Source organism: Panthera leo, chromosome D4 (genome assembly GCF_018350215.1).
Source record: "Panthera leo isolate Ple1 chromosome D4, P.leo_Ple1_pat1.1, whole genome shotgun sequence".
Classification (NCBI taxonomy): Eukaryota; Metazoa; Chordata; class Mammalia; order Carnivora; family Felidae; genus Panthera; species Panthera leo.
Genome location: NC_056691.1, coordinates 2,326,917 through 2,345,754, shown reverse-complemented (window position 1 = coordinate 2,345,754; position 18,838 = coordinate 2,326,917). Strand labels below are relative to the sequence as shown.

Sequence of the window (18,838 nt, the reverse complement as noted above, 5' to 3'; positions counted from 1 at the left end):
CTGGCTAAAGGTTTATCAATTTTGTTGATCTTTTCAAGAACCAGCTTCTGGTTTTATTGATCTAATCTACTGTGTTCTTAGTTTCTATATCATTTATTTCTACTCTAACCTTTATTATTTCCTTCCTTCTGCTGGCTTTGAGTTTTGTTTGTTGTTATTTTTCTAGCTCCTTTAGGTGTAAGGTAGGCTGCTTATTTGAGATTTTTCTTGCTTTTTGAGGTAGGCCCGGATTGCAGTATACTTCCTTCTTAGAACAGGTTTTGCTGCTTCCCAAAGATTTTGGACCATTATGTTCTCAATTTCATTTGTCTTCATGTATTTTTTTATTTCCTCTTGATTTCTCTGTTGACCCATTCACTGTTTAGTTACATGTTATTTAACCTCCACATATTTGTCCTCTTTCCCGTTTTCTTGTGGTAGATTTCTAGTTTCATAGCATTGTGGTCAGAAAAGATGCATGGTATGACTTCAGTCTTTCTGAATTTGTTGAGACTTGATTTTTGACCTAACATGGGATCTATTCTGAAGAATGTTGCATGTGCACTTGAAATGAAAGTGTGTCCCACTGTTTTAGGATAGAATGTTCTTAATATATCCATTAGATCCATCTGGTCCAATGTGTCTCATCTTCTGAAAGAAAAAAAGAAAGAAGGAAAGAAAGAAAGAAAAGAAAGAAAGAAAGAAAGAAAGAGGAAATAAAGAAAGAGGAAGGAAAGAAGGAAGAGAAAGAAAGAAAGATAGATAGATTTCTCCCTGCCCCAACAACTATGCAAACAATGTTTGCAGTCAATGAGATACTGCCACAACCTTGAACTCCTATTCTTTCCCAGTAAACTTTTGCTGAAAACAACCTTTCCCAATTTCTTTCTAAAACCTAATAAAAGCTTACCTTCCCTTTGTCTCTTCTGATTTGCCTGTGGTTCACCATAGCATGCATGTTTCAAATTATAAGTCCTCTGTTATCCCCAAATAAGCTCATTTTGTTAGTGAAATAACTGGCTCTTTTATATTTAAGGTTGATGCCTTAACATAAAAATTATTTTGAGCTGAAGCATATTGAGAAGCAGCGAACCCAGAAAAAGCTCTCTCTTTACTGCCTAAAAGCAGGAAATAAATTCTCCTTTACTGGAGACAGACTTATCAGGCCAGTGATGGCACCAGAGGAATCTGCAGAAAACCTTATGTCAGTAGTTTCCTCCCGTGTTTCTACCTTCCCACAGTTTGCTGCCTTTGGAGCCTAAAATCCTCCCTTGTCTTATCATTTCTCTGCAAATTTATTATTGTTCATTGAAGATGGTACAGAAGCTGGAGTGCTAAGCCAGACTGCTTTTGAGTTACTTTTTTGAGGTTTCTCTATGCGATGTTCGCTGCTTGCACTATATAATGTTTTTCTCTTGCTAACCTGTCTTTATGTTAAAGAGCCCCAGCTGAAAACGTCAGATAGGTGGGGGCCATGTTGCCTCCCCTACAAAGTGAAGAAGTCTACATTCCTTCCAAAGAGGTCACAGTCTTAGACACCTTGTTCTATCACCAGTTTCTCAGTTTCCTTCCATTCCTTACCCACACACTTGATTACCCCCTCACCTCCCAGCCCACCTTGAGACCCTGTACCCCCACACCTGGATTCTTTAATCTTTATTCAAATTATCCCATGGCATGTAAAGCCCCCCTTAAAATGCAAGTCAATTCTATCACCTTCCTCATAGAACTATCTCCAGTTCCTCAGCTGGAAATAACAAGTTCCTCCCTTTGGTTGTCCATCCCCCTTAGATAGTAGCAGGTGAGTGAATGGTAAAATTACAAGAAAAAAACCCTGTAAACCCAGCTATGGTGCTCTAGGCAAATCAATTAATAGCTGTGAAATTTCTGTCATCCAGAAAAGAAAATCATGTGGCAGTATATGAATAATATTATGTAAATGATGTACTGTATCCACATATAAATAATATCCTAATTGCTTAAAATGTCCATTTAACTGTTGTATCTCCTATAATGTGTTATACATACGCATGAAATACATACTCCTAGTCAGTATAACATTTCATAAATGTAAAAGAACAATAGCACTGTTCTCTGAGTGATAAGATTGTGGGATTTTCACCACGTCTTCACTGTTTTGAAATCAAGCTACTTTGTCCCCTTCTGTAGCCACACAGCTTCTGCCGATTTGTCAGTTTGTTGCTTCTCAGCTTCAAATTCACCCTTCTTACCTGTTCCGGACAGTGGACAGCTGATCTGGCCCTTTCCTTTCCCTCCTGTCATGATAGGTATGAATCTCTGCCAGTGGGGGCCATGCTGGAGCACAGAGGACGAAAGACTTTCCTTCCTGTTTCCAGTGTGCTTACTCATCAGGCCCTCCAAAACTTCTCTCCAACACAAGAGCAACAGGAAACCTGGAAAAAATGGTCAGAAACGACATTTTTGAAACTCTAGAAATTAGGGCTGCCTGGGTGGCTCAGTCGGTTAAGCGGCCGACTTCAGCTCGGGTCATGATCTCGCGGTCCGTGAGTTCGAGCCCCGTGTCGGGCTCTGTGCTGACAGCTCGGAGCCTGGAACCTGTCTCCCTCTCTCTGACCCTCCCCCGTCCATGCTCTGTCTCTCTCTGTCTCAAAAATAAATAAACGTTAAAAAAAATAAAAAAAATAAAGAAACTCTAGAAATTAAACAAAGATGTAGAGCAATGCAGGAGCCTTTATTCGAGGAAAACAGTGGGATCTCAGTAGGAACAGCAGGCCTTGTGATACCTGCATGTGCCCTACTTCCTTTCCCTCTTCTGAAACCCTACAGTAGCCTCGACAATGAATAGCCCTCAATCTTGGTGAGAATCGAGATGAAAATGAAGCATGGCAGCTCATGCAAGGGAAGCAGCACTCTGGAAATGTATTGGAGATACTTCCAAGCCTCACTCCCAGAGCACTGCCATTACTTGGCCTGTCTGGGAGCTCCCTGAATACCCCACTCATAAGGCTATCCTTATTTCACCTGATTCACAACTCACCCAGTGCAAAAAGCCTTTACGCTGGATCATTTATTAAGGATATCCCAGGCAATTGACAACTTTGTGGCCATGTGATGCAGAGCATACTAGTGGGGTAGACAACAGGCTAACTAAAAAGCTTCAAAGGAAAAGCTGAGGCTCCAGCATGTTCCTGGGAAGCTAGAAGGCCGTGTGCATATGTAGGGATGTATGCATGCCTGCACTGTGCATGTATCCAGGAAAGGCCTGCAAAGGCTAACCCTGAGGCTCTGCCCAAGCAGCAAGTGAAGCGTAAGGCAGACTTGTCAACCGTCTGACTGAGCGTGAGAGATGGCCCCAACACACACACACACACAGAACCCCTCCTCAAAGACTGGAAAGTCTATAGGAAAGCTCTCCCCAGTTGTTCACTGACAACTAAGCTCCCTGAGCAGAGATTTCAGGGGCCATGCATTGTAAAGAAAGCAGACATTACATGATTAGGTCAGAAAATATACCAAACAAACATCAACAAAAAGCAACAACAGCAAATCTGGCAAGGGAAGATAATCTGATTTCTAGAGCTGCCAAAATATTTTATTTTATTTTATTTTATTATTTTTTTCCAAAATATTTTAAAAGTCTAGTTTTTTTAAAGTTTATTTATTTTGAAAGAGAGAGAGAGAGAGAGAGAGAGACTGAGAGTGCAGGTGCTTATAAACAAGCATGTGAGCAAGCAGGGAGAGAGAGAGAAGAGAGAATCCCAGGCTCCAGGCTGTGAGCACAGAGCCCGACATGGGGCTCAAACTCACGAACTGTGAGATCACGACCTGAGCCAAAATCAAGAGTCAGACGCTAAACCAACTAAGCTACCCAGGCACCCCAAAAGCCTAGTTTTCAATACAAAGTTGTAAGACATGGAAAGAAACAAGAAATTAAGGTTCACATGCAGGAAAATATGCATACAACAGAAACTGTCCCTGAAAAGCCCACATATTGGTTTTGTAGACGGACTTTAAATGGTCTATTTAAAATATATTAAAATAACTAAACAAAAGCAAGCATGTCTAAAGAACGAAAGAAAAGTAGAGGAAAGATGTCTTACCTGATAAAGAATGTCAGAAAGAGAGAAAATATAAAAAGTAAAAATTCTGTAGTTTAAAACTATAACTGAAATGAAAAATTTAATAGAGGCTCAATATCAGATTTAAGCATTCAGAAGAAAGACCAGCTAACTTGAAGATAGAGCAACAAACCTTTATCCAGTCTGGGGACAGAATGAAAAAAATCAAGAAAAATGAGCAGAACTAAAAGGGACCTATAGGAAACCATCATGTGTCAATATACACATAATGGGAGTCCCAATAGGAGAGAAGAAAAGGGAAAAAAGAATATTTGAAGAAATTATGGCCAAAGTTGTCCTGATTTTCATGAAAAACATTAATACGTATATTCAAGAATCTTCACAAACTACAAACGGAACACACTCAGAGAGCCATCTCTAGACATGTCATAGTCAAACTTTTGAAAACCAAAGAAAAAGAGAATCTACAAAGTAGCAGGAGAGAAGCAACCCATTACTTAACAGATCCTCAATAAGACCTACTCATCATAGAGGTCGGAAGGCCAGAAGGTAGAGGAATGGCATATTGAAAGTGCTGAAAGTAAAAGACTATCAGCCAGCCAGTCTACGTCCAGCATGATTATCCTTCAAAAATGAAGAAGGAATTGAGACTCGCCCTACAAGAATACTAACAGGAGACATTTAGGATGAAATGAAAGGACACGAGGCCATAATTCAAATCCACATAAAGAAATGTGGAGCTCCAGTAAAGAAAATTATATAAGTAAATGTAAATGTAAAAGACAGCATAAATATATATATTTTCTTTGTAACTTCTTTCCTATCTTATTTAAAGGCAACTACATAAAGCAATAATTATAAATCTGTGTTCAGCATACTCCATATAATCGTTCATTTGTATGGCAATCACCACATCAAAGAAATGGAGAGGAACAGAACTATATAGGAGCTACATAGCAAAGTTTTTCTATAGTGAAATTAAGTTGGTCTTAATAAAAACTAGACTGTGGCAGCTCTTTCTGCCCATGCATTCCCCATGCTTTAATAAAACCATCTTTAAGGGGAGCCTGGATGGCTAAGTCAGTTGGGCGTCCAACTTCAGCTCAGGTCATTATCTTACGGTTCACAAGTTTGAACCCTCGTCGGGCTCTGTGCTGACAGCTCTGAGCCTGGAGCCTGCTTTGGATTCTGTGTCTCCCTCTCTCTCTCCCCCTCCCCCACTCATGCTCTGTCTCTCTCTCTTTCAAAAATGAATAAACATTAAAAAAAATTTTTTAAAAACACCTTTAAAAGAAATAAAAAATAAAAAATAGATTCTTAGAAGATGTGAATTTTAATCCCCAGAGACACACGAAAAAAAAATCTAAACATACAGTAAAAAAAAAAAAATGGCAAGAAAATTAATATAGAACACACTAGAAAACATCCATTTAACACAAAAGAGGTCAATAATGGAGGAGCAGAGAAATGAAAGGAGACATGGAAAACAGTGATTGGCAGATGTAAATCCTACTTTATAAATAATTACAACAACAAATGAATTAAACACTCCAATCAAAAGGGAGAGATTGGCAGAATGGATTTTTAAAAACATGATCTAACTATGCATTGTTTATATGAGGAGGCTCACTTTAGATAGTAAATCAATGGGAAAAGATACAGCATGCAAATAGCAACCAAAAGAGATTTGGAGTGTTTATGCTCACATCAGTCAAAATGGACTTTTAGGCAAAAATTGTTATTTGAAAAAAAAAAAATTGTTATTTGAGACAAAGAACATTTATAGGTGTATTTAGGGAAATAAATGGGCCAATCCAATAAGAAGAATAACAGTGACATGCATATATGCACCTAACAACAGAACCCTAAAATACATGAAGCAAAAGCAGACATAATTGAATAGAGAAATATATACATTTCGACAATAAAAGTTGGTAACATCAATGCCTCGCTTTCAATAACGGATGGAACAACTAGGCAGAAAGTAAACCAGGAAATAAAAACTAGAACAATACTAAAACACAATCAGACCTAATAGCCACCCATAAAAGGATCCACCAACCAACAGCTAATGCACATTCTTCTCAAGTGCATAAGAACATTCTCCAGGATACCTCATATACTGGGTCATAAAATAGTCTCAGTAAATGGAAAAGGAGCGAAACTTCACAAAATGTGTTCTAAACTCACAACGGAATGAAATTAGAAATCAACAACAGAATAAAACTTGGCAAATTTACAAATATGTGGAAATGAAACAGCACTGTCCTAAATAACCAATGTTTCAAGAGGAAAAACAAAGAAAATGAGAAAATGATACTAATGAAACACAAATACCAAAACTTATAGAATGCAGCAAAAGTGGTGCTCTGAGTGAAATTTATAATTGCAAATGCCGGTATTTAAAAATAAAAAGAAAGAAAGATCTAAAGTCAATAGCCTAAGGAGAGGGCATTGCTACTGACCTAACAGGAAAATAATTAAAATGGAGTGTTATGTACTGACAAATTAGATAATCCAGATGAAATGGATAAATTCATGGGAAGACATGTACTCCTAAAACTGACTCAAGAAGAAACAGAAATTTTGAACATATAGCAAGTAATAAATAATCATAAAGTTTCCCACAAAGAAAACCCAGGAACAGATAATTTCACTGGTTCATTCTACCAAATGTTTAAAGAAGAAGTATTATTAATCCTTCACAAACTCTTGGAAAACATAGAAGAGGGGGGAACACTTTCTAATACGCCGGGAGCCAATCCATCCAGCCTTCCTGGTGGCACAGCCCGGGTGGTTGGAGGAAGGGCAATGCACAGCGACCCTCTGAATGGGAAGCTACTGGTATCCGTCCTCTTACTCATCATGGCCATCCCCATGGTCCAACTGGCACTGATGATTCAAAAGAAACCCATGGAGGCAAACTCGGGGATATATTCTGGGGATGAGGGAAAAACCCTGAGAATCCGAAGATGGATAATGAAACCTTATATCCAGCCGGTGCCACCCCTGCCTGCCCGTCCCCTACCTAAAGGAAGGATAGCCCCATATATCTCTCAGCCAGGGAGGGGGGCAAATGGGTTCGAAAGCCCCACTCCGGCAACAAAGGGATGTCTCTAGGGACACAAGTTACTCCAACCCCTAGGCCCACTTGGCCCCCAGGAGGCATTCCAGATGGTAACTGGACCCGGCGGGTTAAGGTACAGAATGGTTCATTAGTTCCCAGGTATACATTGTCTCTCTGGGAGCGCATAAGGCGAGGGTTCCCAGGGCCCTCTTGGCTCCCTCTCGGCACCCAGACCAAAGCGAATACTTTTGTTCCTTGTACCGCAAACCGTTCAAAGGAACAATCAACAAGTCAGATCCCTGTAAACGTTCCACTTGAGGTGTTGAGAGCTAGATGACCTTCCATGAAAATAGCAAAGCAAATGCTTTATAGACTATAAATAAACGTAGATACATAATGAAAGTCGTATGAAGAAATCAATCAATAAGCAAAAGGCAGGAGGAAACGTTACAAAGAAAGAACCGTGAGGTTCCTTAATGGGTGATCACACCAAGGAACGTTTTTAGAATCAGGTAAAGCCGAGAAACATAGATGACCACGCGACAAGGAAACTGCTAACAAACATAATGCCACGTTTGCCACAATAAAGCGGCCAGTCGAACACACTGCTGTCGTGTCCATTTGTTATTTTCGCCGACGCCGTTCATCCTTCGGGAGCCCCTGGACCTGCTGGGGCTGGACCTCGTCACTAATACATTCTATGAGGCCTGTATTACCCTCATACCAAAACTAAACAAAGATATTACAAGAAAAGTACAAACCAATATCCTTTACGAATATGGATTTTTTTTTAAACTCTCGAAAAAAAAAAATACTAGTGTCATGAAGCTAGTAGCAAATCATGAGAAGAGAAGCCACAGACTAGGAGAAAATATTTGCAAAAGACATTGTAATAAAGGGCTGTTATCCAAAATGGACAAAGGACCTGAACAGACAATTAAACAAATGAGATATACAAATGGTAAATAAGTGTATGAAAAGATGTTCCACATCATATTTCATTAAGAGATGCAAATGAAAACAACAAGAGACCACTACACAGCTATTAGAATGGTGAAAATCTAAAACACTGACAGCACCAAATGCTGGTGAGGATGTAGAGGAAGAAAAAAGCTCATTTATTGCTTAGGAGAAGGCAAAGAGGTACAGTCACTTTGGAAGAAAGTTTGGAAGTTTCTTACAAAACAAAACATACTCGGGGCGCCTGGGTGGCTCAGTCGGTTAAGCGTCCGATTTCAGCTCAGGTCACAATCTTGCGGTCTGTGAGTTTGAGCCCCGCGTTGGGCTCTGGGCTGATGGCTCAGAGCCTGGAGCCTGCTTCCGGTTCTGTGTCTCCCTCTCTCTCTGCCCCTCCCCCGTTCATGCTCTGTCTCTCTCTGTCTCAAAAATAAATAAACGTTAAAAAAAATTAAAACAAAACAAAACAAAAAAACATACTCTTACCATTCAATTCAGCAACTGTTCTCCTGTTTTGGCGTCTACCCAAAGGACTGGAAATCTCATGTTTATACAACACCTGCAGATGGATGTTTATAGCAACTTTATTCCATAATTGCCAGAACCTGAAAGCAACATAGGTTTCCTTCAGTAGGTGATTGGATAAATAAACCTTGGTCTATCCCGACGATGGGATATTACTGACGTGCTAAAAAGAGATGAGCTCGTCCACTTTTGTGTACATGTCCTTGGCAACTGAGGTGTTGGCAGGCAGGCACCATGGATCAGGTAATGGAGTGCATAAAGCCAAGTCGGCAGTTTGTGAAGGACTCAGTTTGACTGGTTAAAAGATGCACTACACCCGACAGGAAAGAATTCCAGAAGATTGTCATGGCAACAGCAATAAGATATGCTATAATAGGATTCATTGGCTTTTTTTGTGAAATCGATGCATATTCCTATCAATAACATCATTGTTGGTGGCTGAATATCTTTTAAGAAGAGTTTCTCATCTTGGGGATTGGTAAACAAGTGAGAATTTAAGAAGCTCATGGAGTAAAAATTTGCCTGTATGTTTTGGGTTTTTCTATCATTTTTTTCCTCCAGACGTTTTGTATTTCTAAATTAAAATAATTTTGAAATAACAAAATAAAAATTGAGCTATCAAACCATGAAAAGACATAAAGACATAAAGGAAAATTATATGCATATTACTAAGTGAAAAAAGCCACTCTGAAAAGGCTACATACTGTGTGATTCCAACTCCGTGACATTCTGGAAAAGCCTAAACTTAGAGACAGTAAAAAGTTTGGTGCTTGCCAGGGGTGAGGGGAAAGGATATGAATAGGATGAACTCAGGGGATTTCTAGGGCAGTGAAACTATATACTATAATATAATACCATAATGGTGGGTATGTGTCATTATGCATTTGTCAAAATTCATAGAATGTACACCAAGAATGATGTAGACCATGGTCTTTGAGCAATAATGAAGTGAAAAACTGCTAATAAGTAAATAAATAAAATTTTTACCTAACCCAAAAGTCATTAAGATATTTTGTTTTCATCTAAAAGCTTCATTGCTTACATTTCATATTTAGTTTTGCAGTACACCTGGAATGAATTTTTGTGTATGGTGTGTACATTTTTTTCTTCATATGACTTTCCAAATGACTCTGTACTATTTTTTGAAAACCATCCTTTTCCCATGCCACACTGTATTTATCCTCACCCTTTGTAATAGCTATAAAGTATTCCATTCTAAGTCACTCCCATTACTTATTTACCATCTGCCACGGTCTCTGCTATCATCAAACAGCATGAACATCTTTGGATATCAAGGCATTCTTCTGCAATTGTTAAAAGAAAAGTGGAACTGAACTTCTGAGCCAGAAAACATTTTTTGAAAATTAATAAATGATATGGTTCAAAACTGAAAGAATACAAAAAGGCCCAGTGAAAAGTTCACCTCCTACCAATCCTTCCAGTCCCTCCACCAGGTAACTGCAGTCAGGAAATCTTGAGTATCTTTGCAGAAACCTTATAATGGACGAACAAGCATTAGTTACATGTTTTTCTTTACATAGCTAGTGGCACACTGTATGTTCTGTTCTGCATCTTGCCTTTTTAGCTAAACAATGTATGTGAGGAGTCTTCCTATTACTGCACATAAACAAGCATCGTCATTCATTTTTGAGGCCACATATTCCATTGGAAGGGTATACCGCCACTTAGTCTCCTACTGATGGACCTCTGGAACGTTTCCAGTTTTTGCTGTTCCAATAATGCTACAATGAGTAACTTTGCACATGCCGTTTTACATGTGTGTGGTACATCTGTTGGGGGAATTTCTAGAAGTGGACTTGCTGGGTCCAAGGGGATATGCATCTGGTATGCATCTGTCATTTGATCAGCGTCACCAAATTACACTCCCACAAGCAAAGGGTAAGAGTTCCTGTTTTCCCATAGCCCTGGCCTTTTATTTATTTATTATTATTATTTAATTTTTTAAATGTTTATTTACTTTTGAGAGAGAGAGAGAGAGACAGAGACAAAGAGACAGAGCACGAGTGGGGTAGGGGCAGAAAGACGGAGACACAGAATCCCAAGCAGGCTCCAGGTTCTGAGCTGTCAGCACAGAGCCCACCTGGGGGCCGAACCTACGAACCGCGAGATCATGGCCTGAGCCGAAGTCAGACACCTAACCGACTGAACCACCCAGGTGCCCCTGACTAATGGCCTTTTAGATCTGGGATCTTTAGCCATTTGATAGGTGGAAAATTGTAGATTATTTCGCATTTATTTTATCGTGGTGAGATCGCGCATCTTTTCCGAAGTTTAACTTCGCAACTGTGTTTTTTGTCAAAATCCTTTGTATACACTTCTTTAAAATCGCTCACTGCAATTTCCTCCTAATATTTCCTCATGAGAAGCCTTAGACTTGGGCTTCCTGGTCAGAGTTCGAACTTTTTAAGAGGTCCCAGCTAACCGTCCAGAAGGGAGGCCCCGTTGATGCTCCTTCCACAGCTTGGTCCTGAACCGGGCTCCCTTCCTCACTGACTCCTGAGTAAGCTTGAAGCTGGCGTCTCCAGCTACAGATGGGGAACCCTGGCCGGCTGGGGAGGAGTTGGCCCCGCCCAGTCACCAGGAGTCCCCGCCCCAGACGCGTAGCCCCGCCCCCGATCCCGGCCTATCACGACCACGCGGCACCGCCCCCTCTGCGTGCCCTGGCGTCGCACGTCACGTGACGTCCAGAAGCTGCGGGCTGGGGAAGCCGTCCGCCATTGATCCCCCGCCCCGGCGCTGGCGCCCTCCGCGCACGATGGCTTCCCCCGAATGAAGCGCGCTGCGGCCGGACCGCGGGGAACCGGCGAAGGCGCAGACGACGCCCAGACACCGTCTCCAGCTCCGGTCGGCCGCCCGGTCCGGCTCCCGGAAGCAGCCCGTTGCTAGGCAACCGCGTCGCTCCAGCGGGGAGGGGCGGGGCGTGCGGAGGGTCTGCATGGACCAGTACTGCATCCTGGGCCGCATCGGGGAGGGCGCGCACGGCATCGTCTTCAAGGCCAAGCACGTGGAGGTGAGCGGGGCCGTGGGATCTCCGTCTGCAGCGGTTCCTGGCGGAGGGACGCCCCCCCCCCCACCCCCCGCCACCGTTTCCCCTGCCCGCGTGTGCACCGCTGCGCCTGCCTCCTCGCCCCGCTTCGTGGTGTGCGCCCACCACTTTGGCCCCCATCAGTGGGGGCCGTCCGGGTTGCAAGCTTCCCACCCACCCGCGAGGCCACAGCAGCTATGCCGCGAGTGCCCGAGGAGCGTGGCCTGAAAGCCTCTTAGCTGTTTGCGCGGCGCTGGGACAGCTGGTTCCGGGCTGTACCTGATTTCCCTCCCTTCCCACCCCATGAGGCCCCTGGGCCTCTGCGTCCCACCCAGGTGGCGCCTTTCCCGTCCCCGCGGCCCCTTTCCCAGCCTGGGATGGGTGGCAGTGTCTGCGTTCTGTCCTGCACAGACTGGGGAGATCGTGGCCCTCAAGAAAGTGGCCCTGCGGCGGCTGGAGGATGGCATCCCCAACCAGGCCTTGCGGGAGATCAAAGCCCTGCAGGAGATCGAGGACAATCAGCACGTGAGTGGGGCTGGGGTTGGAGGGCCTCTCCTTCCCTTGTCCACCTCATCCACCCACCGGCTTCACTCTGCACTCATCCCTCTTACCCACTGATTTCTTCCCTTACTCATTCTCTTCTTCACTGACTTCTTTCCATAAAGCATTTAGTGATTTTTAATGATCATGATCACTGCCACCCATTGAGCTTCTGTTCTGGTCACAGGCTGGGTTAACTGTTTCAGGTATTTGTCATTCTGAGTTCTCCGCTGCTCAGCCAGGGCCATTTCAGGATCTCCCCTCTGCCAGCTTGTGGGCGCTCAGCTGGTCCCGGGAGGCTTTGGTCAGGGTCTGATCGAGGACATTCTAACCTTGGGTCCTCTCATGGGCCCTACCCTGTGCTGGGCGTTGGCCCTGAGCGGACTTCTGATGATTTAAGTGCTGCAGGGGAGATGGACAGAGGCTGCAGGGCCCACGTGGCTTGGTCCATGGGGCTGGGAGGCGCTGTGGGCACGCGAGGAGGGGCACTTCCCCCCAGCCCCGTTGTTCTTCACGGTGCTCTCTCTCATCCCTGGGAGGTGACTGGTGTATCCTGTCGTGCTCTGACTTGCTTGTTATCCTCTGGAGATGTCCATGACATGTTGGCTATGTAACAGAAGCACTTTGTAAACTGCTTGTAAAACACACAAACTATGCGCCCTAGTTTTGTACAAACATGTGTACCTATATGTGAGTGTGGGATTGTACGTACCCTGTCTGTTGTAAAGTCGGCTAGAATGTGCTATAAGTTTGATTGTAGGTGATAGGGTTTTTCTTCTGTTGTTTTTCCTTTATAATTCTGTGTATTTGAGTGTATGTGTGTAACGTGGGGAATGATTGGGTGCTATCTTCAAATTCTGAAAACCAGCAATAAAAGTCCAGGGGCTCAGGGCACCTGGGTGGCTCAGTCGGTTGAATGTCTGACTTCGCTCAGGTTGTGATCTCACGGTTTGTGAGTTCAAGCCCCACATACGGGCTTGCTGCTCTCAGCTTAGAGCCCACTTCAGATCCTCTGTCTCCATCTCTCTGCTCCTCCCCCTCCCCTCAAAAATAAACAAACATTAAGAAAATTCAACAAAAAAAAGGTCCGCGGGCTTGCACACACAGCCCATACATGGGAGGGTGACACGGGCCCTCCACCTGTGAGTCAGCAGCCCTGGAGGTCCCACCTTCAGATGCCCCAGCGTGGAGCCCAGGCTGCCCTCATCTCCGACCCGAATGATCGCGCCATTTCCTTGCTGGTGCTCCCCTCCCCGCCGTCCAAAAGTGTGGATGAAACCCTTCACTTCCCTGCTGGAAAAGCCCACTGGCTTTTCTTCACACCGAGAGCTGCAGCCCCTCTTCGTCCTACATGACCTCTGAAGCGTCCCCTGTGACGGGTACCGTCCGGGCCTCAGCACAGGGCAAACGTCCTTCCCGTAAAGGACCCTACATGCCTGTGTCCCTCCTGCCGCCTCACTGTCCCCTCTGCCCCCAGGGCTTTGTGCTTGGTGCTCCTCTGTCTGTGCTCCTTCCGCATCCCTGCCTTACTGACTCCCCTCGCCCTATTTATTCTGTCTGTCCTCGTCAGAACCGGGACACCCCAGCCGTTGGCTCGCTCAGTTGTCTGTCTCCCTGTGCTGTGAGCACAGCACAGGCCCTGCCAGGCCTTGCTCCTGCTCCATGTTGTGCAGCCTGGCCCCGCTGACCCGTGGTCCCTTGGGAAGTGTATGTGACGTGTGTCCAGCTCTCCTGGTGCTGGGGTTTCATGGCCCTAGTGGAGCCCAGAGGAGACCTGTGCCCTGTGTGTGTTTGTGTGTGTGTGAGTGACGGGCAGGGGGTGGGGGGGGACACTGCAGGTGGTTTTCCAGTTCCTGGGCTGGGGGGATGCCCAGTCACTGCCCTGGGTGACCTTCCCACCTCCTCTTCCCTGAGTGAGTGAGTGGAGTGTTAGATGGGGACCATCTTCTCTCTGGAGAGGGGAACAACTGGGAGTTCCGCATACCTGGTTCTGAGCTCAGGTCTCACGTCACCCACCCGCCTGGTCCTCTGTCTGGGGCGGGGCTGGGGTCCCCCAGCGGGTCTGAGTGATGTGGGTCCCAGGGCTGACGGGATGCCTGCCCGCAGGTGGTGCAGCTGAAGGCCGTGTTCCCGCACGGCGCAGGCTTTGTGCTGGCCTTCGAGTTCATGCTGTCGGATCTGGCCGAGGTGGTGCGCCACGCCCAGAGGCCCCTGGGTCAGGCACAGGTCAAGAGCTACCTGCAGATGCTGCTCAAGGGTGTGGCATTCTGCCACGCCAACAACATCGTGCATCGGGTCAGTGTCAGCACGGGCTGCGGCGGGACCTGCGGGCCAGCCCTTGAAGAGGGGGTCAGAGGGGCAGGACCCGTGGTGTGGCCACACCACAGAGTCAGTGGCCCTGGAGAGGGTGGGGCCTGGGCTGACCCGGGTGCTTAGCCTCCCACATCCTCCTGCCCCAAGGTCCTCCAGGGGTGTGGAGGAACTGATGCCTCCTTTGGTGTCTTCAGGACCTGAAACCGGCCAACCTGCTCATCAGTGCCTCAGGCCAGCTCAAGATAGCAGACTTTGGCCTGGCCCGGGTCTTCTCCCCAGATGGCAGCCGCCTCTACACACACCAGGTGGCCACCAGGTAGGGAGGGCCAGTTCCCAGGCAGGAGTTGGCAGAGGACAGGCCCCAACCTTCTCACCGGGATGAGATGCTTCTGGACCTTCTGTTCAGACATTGCTTGTGGGGCTGATGTGGGGCGGGGGTGACCTTTCTGGGCAGCCTCCGTCAGACTAGCGAGCTGGCTGTGCCCACCCCCTCCTCCCAGGTGGTATCGAGCCCCGGAGCTCCTGTATGGTGCCCGCCAGTATGACCAGGGCGTCGACCTGTGGTGAGACTTCTGTGGGCTGGGCACGGGGGAATGTGGGGTTGCTAAGCCATTTGGGGGTGTCTTCGTGCTGTGAGCTCTAGGTTGCCTTGGGGGTGTTTCCCCTCGTTGGGGAGTCTCTAAGGAGTCTGGGGTCAGTTTTCACTTGGGTGGGGGTCAGGTGTGATGGGAGTGGGAAGCATCTGGGCTGGAGTCAGGGAGGCAGTTGAGGCTCAAGGCATGGATCCTCTAATCTGGTAGGCAGGGGTTGGTTATACGCCTGGGTGTGAAGGCTCTGAGCCTTTATCTGGGTAGGATGGTTTGCCCTTGCCTCGGCACTTGAGATTTAGGGGCTATTTTGGAGGTCTGTCCCAGAAAGTGAGGAGTGAGAGACGGTGGCTGCGTGTGCCAGAAACTGAGGCTCTGAGAAGTCTCAGAACCACTGAGGGGGTTGCTATGTTTTCTAGGGTTGAGGCCAGTGAGCTGTTGGAGAGGGGGATGTTGGTCTGTGTTCTAGGCTTGTGGGTTTTGTTTACGAGTCTGTAGCCTCAGGTACGAAGCTGCTGTGCTATTCTGTGGTTCCTTGGCCCTAGTATGGGCTGTGGGTGCAGTGTGGGGAGATCTGTGTCATAGTGTGAGGCGACCGAACCGGTGTGGGGAGATCTCTGAGCTGTCTGGGTCTGTGTCTGCAGGGCTGTGGGCTGCATCCTGGGGGAATTGTTGAACGGATCCCCTCTCTTCCCTGGGGAGAATGACATCGAGCAGCTTTGCTGTGTGCTTCGAATCCTGGGCACCCCCAGTCCTCAAGTCTGGCCGGTTTGCAGGGGTTCCCGGCGGGGAATGGGTGGGGGCAGGTGTCTTCCCTTCCCCCCAACAGCTAGGAGCACCCTCTGTGCCTTTTCTCTTGTGGCTCCACACCTCCCCGGCCCCCTCCCGTCCCCCCAGACCACTGTTCTGGCCTCTCTTGGCGGCTCCTCCCATATGCAGGAAGCCGGGTCCTGTCCCTCCCCTCCTGCCGGCGCACTGGCACTTTGTACACATGCCTGAGACGTGGGGGGGTGGGAGGCGGGATGACCGGTGAGCAGGTGGGCCACGGCCGCACGGACTGATGACCATGGTCCTAGGAGATCACGGAGCTGCCCGACTACAACAAGATCTCCTTCAAGGAGCAGGCACCTGTGCCCCTGGAGGAGGTGCTGCCCGACGCGTCTCCCCAGGCCCTGGACCTGCTGGGGCTGTTCCTCCTCTACCCTCCGCGCCAGCGCATCTCAGCCTCCCAGGTAGGGTGACCCCGTTTCCCTGACCCTCCTCACTCGGGGCCCTGTGATAGGCTGGCACCAGAACCCGGGGGGCCACAGGCAGGCGGGGGCCCCAGTAGAAGGCATGGCCACCTTGCCGGAGAGCGCGCCTGGGTTGTGGTTGACCGGCTGCCTCATCCCTCCAGTGGATATTTACTCTGCATCTGCACATGCCTGGCATCTTCCTGGGCCCTGGGGGTGGGCAGGTGGGACTGACTCTGGGTGGGGGGGTGCCAGTTTAAGCTTGGGGAGGTGTTTTTCAGGGAGAAATGATGAGCAGAGGTCTGGCGAGGGGGACCTGGAAAGGGGTTGTGTGGCTGGGAAGGAGAGGCAGGACCATGGGCTGACGTGGGAGCCTCTCTCAGGTGTACCCGTGCCCGCAGCCTCACCGTCCCCAGTGGACCAAGGCTCCTGGACCAAGGCCACCTGCCCGCCTCCCTGTCTACGCCACTGCCTCTCAGATCCTGCTTGTGTCTCTTCGGGGCATCCTCCCCGGCAGGCCAACTCAGACCCCAGCAGGGCTCTCCTGTGGCTCCCTCTCCGAGCAACCACATGCTGGGGGACATCACCTCTGTGACCCTCCTGGCCACTCTCCCCCCGCCCCCGGGCCCCAGGCCTGCTGTGTGTCCTCAGGCCTTAACTGTGCGCCTCTGGGATCTCTGCTCCGGCACCCCTCCCTGGAGCTCGCCCGCACTGCTCTGCAGGCCCGCGGCCTCTCTGGTCCCCTCAACCTCCGCTGTCGCTGTGACACAGCACTAGTCATCTGACGCTCCCTGTCCCTTTCTCCTCTGTCTTGTCTGTCACCCATACATACCCCTGACTTGGGGAAGACTCACGGGGAGGCGCTGTGTTCTGCCCCCTGCTGGCTCCCGAGAACCTGTAACGGTGTTCAGGTGCTGCGCACGTGGAGATGCTGTGGAGCAGGTGTGGGAATGAGCCTTGGCAGGGCAGTGCTCCATCCTCCCTCAGAGGCAGGTGAGCTGAGGTTGGGACGGGGAGGTGACTCATTGCCTTCTGTCCCTTGCTTGCCGCCCGCAGGCCCTCCTGCATCAGTACTTCTTCACGGCTCCCCTGCCTGCCCACCCCTCGGAGCTGCCGATTCCCCAGCGCCCAGGGGGACCCACCCCCAAGGCCCACCCGGGCCCCCCCCACGTCCATGACTTCCACGTGGACCGGCCTCTCGAAGAGTCACTGTTGAACCCGGAGCTGATTCGGCCCTTCATCCCGGAGGGCTGACGCTGGGCCCGCCCTGCCGTCCTGTCCCCCGGAGCCCCCTGGGCTTCTTGTTTCTCTGCTGGGCCTGACCCGACCTCCTGTGGCCTCCACACAGCCTCACCAGGTCCACCCCTCGCCTGGTCTGCTCCCAGGCTGGGGATGAGGACATCCGGCTCCAGCAGAGAGGACCTACAGCCGGTGCCGTTGGCCTCCCATGTGCGTGCTGCCAACTGACCCATCAGAGGGAGACCGTGAGCTCTGTGGCTGTGGCTGTGGCTGCCGTGGTGCTGGTTGTCCAGGCCCTGACTTCCCGGTCAGGGATGGCCCTGGTGGAGCCATCTAGGGGAGCGGAGAGTGTAAGGTGTCCTCACGTGGGAACACGAGTGGGAGGGCAGCTTTGTTTGATTTTGTTTTCAGAGGCATCGAAGGCTAGTTCACTTTGGAGGTTTATCGTAGAAAGCCCAGGTAGTTCTGCCTGGTGTCAGCCCTCCTCCATTCCTACCGAGGGAAGTGGCCAAGGTGGCAGGCATCATTTCCCGGCCCTTGTTTCTCTGTGGTCACCAGGAATGCGGCTCCATTCACGGCTCCTCCGGTCCTGGGGGCTTCATGCAGTGGGGCTCCCATTTGGAGGTGCAGTGGCAGAATTCAAGCCCCAGGATGGCTCAGGTTGGGGACCGATCAGGGTCAAGCCACTTACCAGCATCTCTACCCTGAGGACAAGGGTGAGCCAGGACCAGACGTGCCACCTCCTTACTCAGGTACAGAGCAAGTGAGGAGATAGGCATTCTTGGAAGTCATTTGTTAATTCAGTAAATCCGAATATTTAAGCCCAGTTGGCTCTTGTTTGCTTGCTTAATAAATTTTGATCAGCTGGTTCTATAATCTACACAGAAATGAAAGGGTTAAGAGAAGGCAGAAGAGAAAAACCAGGGAAGGACTCACTGTTAGACCTAAGACTTTTCATAGGGCCTGTTGAGACAGTGCAGTCCTGGTTCAGGAAGAGTTAAAAACGGACCAGAGAAACAAACATATCCTTAGCAATCGCTTACTCTTAAAATGTGCATTTTGTTCTTCATGTGGCTAAACCCGTGTCAGCCCTGAGCACAGGTGACACTGCCAGGCATTGCCTCCAAGCTTCTGGGGAAATACAAAACAATAGACACAGCGTTGCTTTCAGGGAGAGGTCTGATGTTTTAGGGATCTGTCCTCTGCCTGTTTGTCCAGCCACATCTTCTGTCGATGCCAAGCTCCGGTCTAGCTAATTTCTGGGAGCTCTCAGCTCCGTATAAATTTGAGCC

The 18,838-nt window shown here is 48.2% G+C and overlaps 1 protein-coding gene and 1 pseudogene across 1 annotated transcript; both read left to right on the top strand.

The window, feature by feature from the left end:
• The first annotated feature begins 8,823 nt into the window (after window positions 1-8,823).
• Window positions 8,824-9,031, top strand: LOC122205528 (annotated as a pseudogene).
• A 2,250-nt stretch (window positions 9,032-11,281) lies between these two features.
• On the top strand, window positions 11,282-18,372 carry CDK20 (cyclin dependent kinase 20). Its single transcript, XM_042912494.1, has 8 exons — window positions 11,282-11,620; window positions 12,047-12,160; window positions 14,282-14,470; window positions 14,683-14,804; window positions 14,989-15,051; window positions 15,720-15,843; window positions 16,152-16,307; window positions 17,364-18,372. The coding sequence occupies exons 1-8, from the start codon at window positions 11,546-11,548 to the stop codon at window positions 17,559-17,561; spliced, it is 1,041 nt and encodes a 346-aa protein (XP_042768428.1). The 5' UTR covers window positions 11,282-11,545; the 3' UTR covers window positions 17,562-18,372.
• The last annotated feature ends 466 nt before the right edge of the window (window positions 18,373-18,838 follow it).